We start from the raw sequence: 12,177 nt of genomic DNA, 5'->3' as shown, positions 1-12,177 counted from the left end.
ATCGATAGCATTCGATGAGACATAAAACAAAAGATTATAGGGGCTTAACAATTTATATAGGTTTAATGCAACAAAAAACATCAAGACTTAATTGAGTTTAAGATGTTTTGCTACTAGATGAAGCGAAACGAAATGTCACAACGAAATCTTTAAAGAGATTGTGGTGATTCTCTAGATGGAAAATTGAAATGTTTATTAGGACCAAAATTACGGTAATTATTATATTAAAACAAAATTTGATTCGAACAAAAAATCAGTAATGGCCAGAAATTTAACCCACCGATTTCGGCGGATTAGCTGCGGGTCAACTTCGGTTCAAGCATGAATGTGACTATTTATACATATATGAATCTTGAACCAGTGCTAAACTTCAGCCTTGCTACCGATTTCAGAAGATAAAAGTTGCTGATCCACGGATTAAATATTTGTACAACTGGCCCTAAGTAATAGAGTTATGAATACCTACCAGAGTTATGCGCGACAAAGTTATGCCAGTCAAAGTTATGAAAAACCAAGGTTATGAAAAACCCAGAGCTCTATGAACACCAAAGCTTTGAAACGTGGTTTTTGGGTTGGCAAGCTTTGAGAGGAACTATATACGGGAGGTAAGTACCAAAAAGCTCTCTGTTTTGAAATTGCAGATCAAAAGTTTTGTATGAGGAAATAGCTTTGCACTTAATGACACTGCCTTCACAGTTATGTAGACACCTTAAAATAATGCTTCTCTCTACGAAGCTCATAAAAATAGGAATTAAGCCCTCAGGGCCCACTTAATTCATTTTTTTTCCTTTGAAAAATCACCGGTTGCAAATTCGACTTTCACGACAATTTTTTTTTTTATTGGAGGTGAGTTTCTTTTCGTGGTTTGTAAAGTGATAATTTTTGCGAAGTTTCGTTCTCCTCAAATGTTTACCACTTCTGACAACCCGTTTTTCCGGCGTTAAACTGCATTTAATACCGGTTTTCAGCTTTATTTTTAGCTCGAAGTCATGTTATTCTGATCATTGCACATCTATCGGCCCATGTTTTGACTGAGTTACATCGACTTTTAATGTTGTGTCTATACCCTTGGATATTGCGCAAATAACTGCTTACTAAATTTTAACTCGTGTTTGTTTTTGTCCCAATGCATCGTTGGTTCCGGTCTAATTCAAAGGCTTCTTTTATTTTCCACATTTTTTCCGCGCCTAAAGATTTTTCACGACCCGTTTTCATCCTTACAGGTTATACACAATCAGATTTATTGACAGACACAATTTTGAGTCCAACAGACCCATGCAACTCATCATTTATTAACATTTTTGCTTTTGAACCTTTTCAGATGAGCCAAAAAATATGCTTGATTTTATGACTAGATTTGGTCTAGCTACCGTGTGAGAAGAACGGTAGGCCCCAAGACAATTTTTTTTCTCCTAAACTAAGCGCATAAAGATGTTCTCTCGTTACATACATAAAAAAAGATGTGCCATTGCATTAAGTACCAAGACAGGCCAAATGTAAAATGAACTAAAATGTGAACTTATTCAGATGAGCGGCAGTGTGTGTATATATAACTACAACGGCCACTTTTTGCAAAAATTAAAAAAGTGAAAATTTTCAAAATCATTTTGTGACAGTTTTTCCGACCACAAAATTAAAAATAATGATGCAAGCTTATTTTTTGGTCTAAAAAACAATTTCTGTAGTTTTTTCATAAAACAAATACCTAGCGCTAAAAAGAAATAAAAATTTTTACTTTTGTAAATTTCCCACTTTTTAGGTCATTGTAGTTAAGGCTTAAGTCATACATACTTTAATATACATTTTTTGGAATAGAATAATGAAAATAATAAATAAATGAGGAAATAAAAAAACTTAGTGAAGTTGGGGACCAAAGAAAAATTAAACATACATAAGTGGATAGCAGAAAGGGATTTTATGAATCCAACAAAATAATTTTTACAAATACTGAAGTGATCTCACTGAAAATTCAACGTTAAAAAAAATCTGAACTTAAGTTCAGATGGTGCGTTGAACCCGGCCATTATCTAAATCAAATGCATTTATGTAAAAATAAAAAGTAAGAAGCTAAATCTATTTTGAGCCTTTATTTATGTACATTAATACATTTTTTTAAACAAGTCTTACAAAAAACTGTTAATTAAAAATAACTTAATAACTCAAAAAAATGAATAAGATTTTTTAACTTTTGTAATTATCTAATTAGGGAAAAGAGAGGTGACAATATCATATAAAGTTTTTCTTATCGACCAAAAAATCTTATCATCGAACTCGATGGGGGAAGGTTGATTATGGCTAGACGGAATCTATAGGACTCTATAGTTCACATAAAATTGAAGTTTTCAATAAAGCTTCGAAACTTATGAGTCTAGCGACATAGGTACATATTGAAATTCTTTAAAATTGATATTCATTAAAAATCCACAAACGACAAAACGAAAACAAATTTTTAAAATTGTTATTACTCTAACGGTTTTACGAGATGTTTTCATTTGAAGGTTTTATCGACAAAAATGACACGAGAACATTTTCAAAATAATAATGAGATAATGGAAATAAGAATTTAAAGACAACAAATTACATAGCACCACATTCACAGTATCGATTTTGTTTAGTCAATTTTGATTTTCACTTACACTTTTGTGCTGCAAAGGATTTTTTCGAAGTTTTTTTCACTTTGAGCACATTGTGTTACATTATCCTATAAGATTTCTTTTATCGACACCTTAAACTAATAAAAGAATAAACTGCAGTTAGTTCTCATTATTTTATTTTGGAAAAAACTTTTAGAAGCACTCTACTATCATCATTCAAAATGTAGTTCACTTTTTTTCAAGAAAAAGTAGTAGGTACACCGATTTTAAAGTTCAATTATACAATCCGACACCGTTCAACACCTGTTGCGTACACTTCGATAAACCAAACTGACTAATGTTTTTGATAACTCCACATATCATTTTTTCCGCAACAAATTCAAATAAGCAAATAAAGTACTTCATTAGTATTCAACTCCTATCTTTAATACCCCCACTGGCTTACATTATTTGACTACCTACCTACTACAAATCAAAATTGAAAACACAATCAGCTCATCCAAATGCACCAACTAAAAAAAAGTATAATAAGTAGTTCAAGGCCACCTCCCAACAAAAAAAAAACACGTGAATTATTTTTATTTCCAATGTAACTTCAAGATAAAGAGTTATCAAGGGATTTTATTTATTATTATTTTTTTTTTCTTTTAATTCAATTCAAAGTAGTATTTGTTTTTGCACTCTCGTGCCGGATGGCGTTTATCAAATCATAGTTTACTAAAAACACAAACCGAAGTCCAGCAATCTGAAATGGAAAAACAAATAAAATAATAAACCAGGAAGTGTTGGCAGAGTTTTCCATTAAACTTACTTCCACTACACAATTGTTGGCTAGACGCGTTTTATTGCCACATAGCAACGGTGAGCCATCAATGAAAATCGGTCGTTTGCCTTCGTTGGAAATAAAAAAGTCACCATTGCTACGTAGTTTTATGGTACCTTGCTTGCGGGATACCTTGCAAGCTGGCCCTTCAAGTGACAAGTCAACATCGACCACAACCTCTTTGGCATCACGTCCGAAAGTGATCTCCTTGGAACGCATGAGATAGCGCACCAAACGACCTCGAAGTATGGCCAATGTTTGGCCATCAAATTCCGGTGTGACTCCAGCTCCGGTCAGTGAGTCTACCAAGACGTTCCAACGACCAAGTTCGTTCTCGAGCTGACGTATTTCTCGTTTGTTGCGACGGTCTGCCAAGGCAAGTTCTATCTCAACCGCGTCATCTTTGTTGTCGATTAGCTCAGAGTCCAGGATGAGTTCCTCGGCATCAGAGAAACTCAGTGGCTGGTCTTCATTGAAGAGCGGCTTTACTACCTGGTCCGGAAGCAATTGATATTGCTTCATCAGCTGCCAATGGTTTTGGAGTGCCTTGGCAGTTCTAGCAGAGAAGAATATTGATGCATTTTTGTCGAGAAGTTCTTGGAAAGTCTCCAACTTCGGATTATCCGTCTAAAAATAAAAAAAATTACCAAGGCTGTTTTCATAAACGTCTGCCTAACTTAGGCCTGCATTAAACGTGCTCATAAAGTCAGATCTGCGATCGTACTAAGTCCAACTGCACTAGTTGCTGTTCAAAAACATCATTATTTCGTCAACGTGCGTCGTCGGGCAGATTGCGCAGCCAAATTTGAACTCATGAAGAAATTTATTTGGCTCTTGATTCGATGTTTTTATTGTTAATAAATGTTTATATATGTTTTGTAAAAAAAACAAAAATTGGGAAGCAAAAATATTAATTAGGGTGGTGCAAAAAATGTTTCTTTTTCATTTTTCGAAAAAGTTGGATTTTAATTACACCGAAAATTTCTAAATCGAGTTTTTTTGAGATAATGAGTTTAAATTGAAATGTTTTGTATTAGGGTGGCTCTAAGAAATGTTATCTTCTACAGTTGATTGTAAAATTTAAAAAAATCAACGTGGATATTATTTTAACCGAATTATCGGAGAAAAAACAAAGTTGTCAGTAGGGTGGTTCAATTTTTTTTTTTTTTTTAATTAATTGAATAAAAAAAAATACAAAAATTGATTTTCACAACAGAGAAAGTTTGTCAAACATAGTTTATAAAATAAAATGTAAGCTTGGGCATTTACGCACTAGGACGCTCAGTAAAATATTATATTTTTCTTACATTTTTAGAATTCAACCAAAATCGATGTAATTAATTCGATATAAATTTAATATTACCATACCAAAAAACGCTCTTAACAAACTTTCTGTGCACCAAAACTCGTTTTTTTTCAAATACGCAAAAAAGAAAACCCTAATCAAAAATTTTTTTTCCATAGACGATAGACAATTTTTTTTTAAAATATGAATCAATTGGTTTCGTTTTCATTCCACTATTAAAAGTAGAAGAAAGTATGTTTTTTTTGCGCCACCCTAATATACGACGGTTTACAAATTTTCTATGTTATTAAGAACAAAATTTTCGGGAACTGAAAAAGGAAATATTTTGTTTGCCTTTATCAAACAAAACTCATTTTTTTTTAAGGCGATTATGAACAGTCAGTGACTGATGAAAACTATGCAGGCCTGCAAACATTCTGCAAAGTTGGTGTGTTTATTCAGTGGCGTAGCTAGCATGGGTGGCACTAGGGGCGGCAATTTTTTTTTGTGCTCTTTACCATATGCAAATTTTGAAATCGAAAAAACGGCCATACAACCGATTTTTTTTTATAAATTCAATTTTTTGTTGAAGGAATGAATTTTCTTGAAGTGTTGTGTCGATTAATTTTTTCTTTTAAGGACCAATTTTTCAATAGATAAACCTCAGATAGCGCTTAAAAAAAAACGGCACCCACATTTTTATCTTAAAAATTGTTTGTCATTTAATACTTGGCAGGGAGTTTCAAACCATTTTAAAAGATGTTTTTGTTTTAAAAACAAATTTTACATTTTTTTTTAAGTTTCTAATAAAACCTATAAATTAAATTAAAAATATAACAAAGTCTAGTAGCCAGATCAAGCTTAATTTGGGCTGTCATTTTTTATCTCCGTGTTTTCCGTGCGCTATATTGTGACGGATACAAAATGTCCAGTTCCAAACGAAAATGTGAATTTTTTACCTGGAGCTGCGCACATCTACATATACTGAAATTCAGAAATAAATTTTAGCTCGGCTAAATTTTGTAGAGAATTTTGTAAGGGAGCTTAAATTAAGTTCGATCTGCGTACGAAACCTAAGAAATCAAATAAGTTTTTATTCATCAAAATCATTTAGAAACTGTGGAAGTTATGATTTTTTTAACAAGAGAAAGAAATTTCAATTTATTGCAAAAAACCCGAATTTTCATGAGTTTTTGCCATTTCCTTAAAATTTTGTGGGTGTTTGCGCAAAACTGACTTCAGATTCGGACTCAGCACGTCAAAATACATAAAGATAGGCAGGTCCGGTCAAAATTATTGGCCTTTTTTTTTTGCGTTTTCCAAAAATTAAGAGCATAACAAATTTTCTACCATTAGTATGAGCAGAGAAATTAGTTTGTCATTTCTTCGATTGTCCTAATAATTTGAAATTTCTTTCTCGAGTAAAAAAAATCATTACTTCCACAATTTCTAACTGATTTTGTTAGAATTACTCTACTAAGACGTTGTTCTAAATCCACTGTACTAAAATAGTACTGTGTTATATTCATAAATGTTTTATGTATATTTGATTTGTTAATCAAATAAATATTTTATTATTACTTCTTAATTAATTATCGAGAAAACATTACGTGTTTTAATTCGTCTCTGCTAATAGGTTATGGGCCTATCGCAAAACATTTTTAAAATATATAAATAAGATTTTGGTCTTTAATTTAATAAAATAAAAAATGTATAAGTCCGATAATAGTACTTCGATTGATCGACTTCTTGGTCGTGAAAATTATCCAACATGGAAAATTGCTGCCCTGGCATTTTTAGATTTGGATAATCTTTGGAAAACAACAATTGATTATGAACTCGATGCATCTGGAAACCCCAAAACTGCTGTAGATCCAGATAAGGATCGAAGAGCAAGAAGTAAGTTAACCTTAATGATTGATCCTATGTGCTATGTCCATATACAGGGTGCAAAAACAGCTAAGGAGTTGTGGCAACAGCTAGCAAGTGCATACGAAGATAGTGGATTAACACGTCGAGTAGCTCTTCTGCGTAAGCTGATTACAACGTCACTTGCAAATTGCGGTTCAATGGACATATATATTAAAGAAATAATGACAACAGCTCAAGCTCTGAATGGAATTGGATTTGCAATAAACGAGGAGTGGGTTGGTTCTTTGTTGCTCGCTGGACTTCCAGAAGACTATCGTCCAATGATAATGGCTTTGGAAAATTCAGGCACAAAAATAAATGGTGATATCATCAAAACAAAGCTTCTGCAAGACGTAAGACCAGGCAGTGAAAGCTCAGCTTTTCATACTGATACACGTCCAACGTCGTTTAAAAATCACAAAAAAGGTCCCAAGTGCAGAGCATGTAACAACTTTGGTCATATTGCGAAGAATTGCCGGTTGAAAAGTCAAAGCAAAACAAATCAAAATAAGAGTTTTGATGCGTTCACCTGTGTTTTATCAACAATAGATAATAATCCACGAAGTGATGACGCATGGTACTTTGACTCAGGGGCCACATCACATATGAGTTTCAACGAGAACATGTTTGATTCCATTTCTCAGGATGTTGGAACAGTGGTTGCTGCAAACAAAGGCAAAATGCAAGTCAAAGGGTGCGGAACTGCAACACTAAGACCAGCATGCAATCAGTCAGTTGTTAAAGTCAATGACGTCAAGTTGATTCCTGATTTATCAGTAAATCTTTTGTCTGTCGGTTGCATAGTTAAACAAGGTCACACCGTAGAGTTCAACAGCAAATGTGTAAAAATTGTGAACTCGGAAAAAGAAGTAATTGCAACGGGTACAAATGTTGATGGTTTGTTTAAATTGGACACGAAACCGTTAAAAAATGTTGCACTTGCGTGTAGTTCAAAATGCAGTAAAGAGTTATGGCATCGAAGAATGGGCCATCTGAATAACGAAAGCTTAGATAAACTCTGCAGTGGACTGGCAACTGGAATACATTTTACTAACAGAATTGAAAGAGACTGTAAGGTTTGTGCTATTGGAAAACAAAAACGATTGGCATTCAACAAGTGTGGCAATAGAGCTAATGAGCTGCTTGAATTAGTGCATACTGATATATGTGGGCCGATGGAACACAATTCAATTGGTGGAAGTCGATATTTTATAACATTTATCGACGACAAATCTAGACACATTTTTGTATATTTTTTAAAAACAAAAATGGATTGGGAAGTGTTAACATGCTTCGAAAATTTTCTGACATTCGCCGAAAAGCAAAGTGGTCAAAGGCTCAAAACACTACGTTCTGATAATGGTAAGGAGTTTTTGAACCGAAAATTTCAAGACACACTTCGAAGAAATGGGATTCACCACCAAACCACCAATGTGCACACCCCAGAGCAAAACGGTATGGCCGAACGTAACAATCGCTCTATAGTTGAGAAGGCAAGATGTATGCTCTCCGACTCGAACATGTCAAAAAAATTTTGGGCAGAGGCAGTTGCATACTCAGTATACCTTCTGAACCGTTCGCCATCGAAAGGTACTGGCAAAACACCAGTGGAAGCATGGAGTCAGAAAATACCCGATCTATCGCATATCAGAGTGTTTGGAACCACGGCAATGGCACATATTCCGAAAGCTAACCGAAAGAAATGGGATCCCAAAGCTCACGAATGTATAATGGTCGGATATGATGAAAATACCAAAGGCTACCGTCTTTACAATCCAGTTAAGGACTGTGTTTTTAAAAGCCGAGATGTATCCTTTATTAATGAAGACCCTGAACCTTCAACATCTTCTGCATCCTCAACAACTAAGAAGTCAATTGTTAGTAAAGTTAAACTCAACTACCAGAATGACATCCAAGACGAAATCCATGTACCTGAGGTTAATAATCAAACTGAAATTGTATTCAATCAGAGCGATGAAGTCAACGATGAAGTCAACGATGAGGTCAGCGATGATGAAGTTAGAAATGAACAAGAAGATGAAATGAACGAAGATAGTTTTCAAGATGCAAACACATCACTCGAATCAAATACCTCGGCGCTCCCTGAGCAATCTTACTCTAAACCGCTACAACAGCAGTCGTTGAGGCGCAGCGAAAGGGAGCGCAAACTACCAGGCAAGTATAATGATTTTATCATAGAAAACGATGATTCTTCCTCTTGTTTAACTTCTCAAGGTTCAACTTCCAATGATGATCCAGATATGTTGAGACAAAATTCTCTGGACGAAATGGAACCGTTACAAGGTTTTTCAGGGGTTATAGTACCCGAATCGTACGAGAACTACTTTCAAGATGACCCGGCGACGCCAGAACAAGCATTATCTAGACCTGATGCGAACGAATGGAAGCTGGCTATGGAAGAAGAAATTCAGTCTCTACATGCAAATAATACCTGGACACTTCAAGAGTTACCAAAAAATCGAAAAGCAATTAAATGCAAATGGGTTTTCCGCATCAAACGTAATCACACCGGAGAAGTTGATCGCTACAAGGCCAGGTTGGTCATAAAAGGATACTCGCAGCGAAAGGGGGTAGACTACGAGGACACATACTCACCTGTTGTCCGTCACAGTTCCTTGCGATATCTTTTCGCAACTGCAGCCCGATTAAAACTTAAGGTGGAACAGATGGATGCTGTTTCAGCTTTTCTTCAAGGAAATCTTTCAGAAGAGATTTACATGGAACAGCCTGCATATTACAAAAGTAAAGAAAATCCATCGATGGTATGTTGTTTGAAGAAGGCCTTATATGGACTAAAGCAGTCCAGTAGGGTCTGGAATCAAGAACTGGACAAATCTTTAAAATCTTTTGGATTAGAAAGATCTAAGCACGATCCGTGCATATACGTAAAATCAAAAAAAGAAAACATACTGATCATAGCTGTTTACGTTGATGATTTTTTAATCTTTTCAAATAACAACAATTGGATTGAAGTCATCAAAACTAAACTCCATCAGCAATTCAAGATGAAAGACCTTGGAACTGCAAAACAAATTCTTGGAATGCGTATTACAATGTCTGATTCTTCAATTGCTATAGATCAAGAAAAATATATTGAGAAGGTCCTCCAAAAGTTTGGAATGGAAAAAGCAAAACCAACGATGACACCCATGAATACAAGTGAGAAATTATCTCTTAAAGACTGTTCAAACAAAGAAGAGGATATTGAATTCATGAAGAATGTCCCGTACCAGGAAGCGATTGGTTGTCTTATGTACCTGGCGCAGTGTACACGACCCGACATTTGCTTTACGGTGAATTTGCTTAGCCGATACAACTCCAACCCAGGGCCACGACACTGGAATGCTGTGAAGCATTTATTTCGTTATCTTCGTGGCACATCTTCAATGAAGCTTGAGTTCCAAAGAAAAGGAAATGACATAATTGGTTACACCGATGCTGATTGGGCAGCTAACGTTGATGATCGTAGGTCTACTACTGGATTCGTATTTACTGCTCAAGGAGGAGCTATATCTTGGAGTTCTAAAAAACAGCATACAGTGGCACTATCGTCATGTGAAGCCGAGTATATGGCACTCTCAGCTACTTTACAAGAGGCACTTTGGTGGAACGGACTTGTCACTCAACTTGGTCAAAAGGAACGCCCACTTCAAATCCTTTGTGACAACCAAAGCACGATAGCGATTGCTTCAAATGCAGGGTTCTATCCCAGAACCAAACATATCGATATACGCCATCACTTTATTCAAGATATTCTAAACCAAGATCAAATAAAAGTCGATTACGTAAGCACCAATGAGCAAGTTGCAGATGTGCTTACTAAACCTTTAAACAAAATTAAACATGCAGAATTCAGAACGGCAATGGGAGTGAAATAAGAACCATCGTCTTAAGGAGGAGTGTTAGAATTACTCTACTAAGACGTTGTTCTAAATCCACTGTACTAAAATAGTACTGTGTTATATTCATAAATGTTTTATGTATATTTGATTTGTTAATCAAATAAATATTTTATTATTACTTCTTAATTAATTATCGAGAAAACATTACGTGTTTTAATTCGTCTCTGCTAATAGATTTTGATGAACAAAAACTTAATTAATTCAACATAAATAGGACAATAAAACTGTTTATAAAAAAAAAAAACTAAATGTAGCTTAAAACGGTCTCCGAATTCTAAAAAACTGGGAAAAAATGTTATACTTTGAGATTCAGTCCATAAAATCTACACCCAATTTAGAACTTGAGCAAAATAAAAAAATATTTTCAAAAAGAACAAGTACTCCTCTGTTTAGAACTGTAAAAAATCTGAAATTGACCGTAAAATTACTGAGTAAAAAATCGCTGAAATCTGAAAACATTGAAAAACGGTTTTTTGACGATAACTTGAAATTTCAAGTGCCGAAATCGCAGACTAACACAGTGTAGTCTGCGATCTATAAGGCCCATTATTTCTTGGTAGCTTTTGGGTGTCACCCGGGGCGGACCACCCGCCCCCCTCCCCTTGCTTCGCCACTGTGTTCATTAATACAACAAAGCAGAAAGCCGATTGTATTTACGCAGATTTCCGACGTTTATAAAAACATCCCAATTACAAATAATTTCTTACACTTTTAATGGTTCCCAGGATTTCTTCCTCCTGAACTGTGTACAATGCCCGACTCTGAACACTTTCAACAGATTCCGGATGAAGATTTCTCATAGCCGCCACAGCTATTCTGGAAATAGGCTCCTCATACAATAGAGTATACCATCTCGCCTGCATCTCTTGCAATGTGAATTTGCATGAGAACTTTGTTCCTCTATGAACCGTTCGTAAATCATTAGTCTGCTGAATTCCTATTATCAAAGCAAGGTCATCAATAGGTTTCCATCGACCCAAATCCTTGGTAGCAATCTGATTAGGTGGTCGGCCAGGTTTCTTTGATTTTTTGCCTGCCTTCAAAGCCTTCCGTTTATCGGCAATATGTTGACCAGGCAAGGGCATTATTGTTGTTGTAGTTGGTAGATTCGGTGCGTTGACTGAGATTGTTTGGGGAGGTGTGTCTCCGCTAGGTGCTTGTACTGTTATCGCTGTTGCTGTTGTGGGGTCTACCTGGCTAGCAACTGTTGTCACGTACGATTGCGATTGAGTTCGTGGACGTCCGAATCGACTTTGTTGAGATTGGGGAAAACCAATGCTATATTCGACTATTTCGTCGTCGAATCGTTTGCGTTTAATTGATCGAGAAGAACTGAAAATATAAATTAATTTTATTTATTGTTTTAGTTTTCTAGTAGGCCATGAGTAGAAATGAAAACAAAAACAAAACCTTCTACGTTTTTGATCGTTTTGAATTTCAATTGGAAGATTTTGCATAGAAGACGAAAACACTTTAGAAATATCAGATTTAGTAGGTTCGCTCGATGTTTCCATAGTTTGATTTGAATTTAATGAATATAGTTTATGTTTTTTGTCTTTATTGAAAATTGAAATATTTCGCTTTTTTTTACGAAATATACATTTTTCAAAAGTCAAATATTACTACAAAAAAAAAAGCAAA

At 35.0% G+C, this 12,177-nt stretch overlaps 2 protein-coding genes across 2 annotated transcripts in view; both read right to left on the bottom strand.

The window, feature by feature from the left end:
• The window catches only part of LOC129908273 (zinc transporter foi), a 30,479-nt gene extending 27,713 nt beyond the window's left edge, over window positions 1-2,766 (bottom strand). Inside the window, exon 1 of the mRNA XM_055984662.1 lies at window positions 2,637-2,766. The gene's annotated coding sequence lies outside the window, so the exon portion shown is untranslated. The remainder of the gene's footprint in view (window positions 1-2,636) is intronic.
• Window positions 2,767-3,166: 400 nt separating this feature from the next.
• LOC129908275 (microspherule protein 1) lies at window positions 3,167-12,177 on the bottom strand. Its single transcript, XM_055984664.1, has 4 exons — window positions 11,947-12,177; window positions 11,244-11,868; window positions 3,406-4,044; window positions 3,167-3,339 (listed from the first exon to the last, which is right to left on the bottom strand). Exons 1-4 carry the CDS (start codon window positions 12,048-12,050, stop codon window positions 3,247-3,249), a joined length of 1,461 nt encoding a protein of 486 aa, XP_055840639.1. The 5' UTR covers window positions 12,051-12,177; the 3' UTR covers window positions 3,167-3,246.

The sequence above is a fragment of the Episyrphus balteatus genome, chromosome 2, assembly GCF_945859705.1.
Source record: "Episyrphus balteatus chromosome 2, idEpiBalt1.1, whole genome shotgun sequence".
Classification (NCBI taxonomy): Eukaryota; Metazoa; Arthropoda; class Insecta; order Diptera; family Syrphidae; genus Episyrphus; species Episyrphus balteatus.
This window is presented reverse-complemented; position numbering and strand designations above follow the sequence as displayed.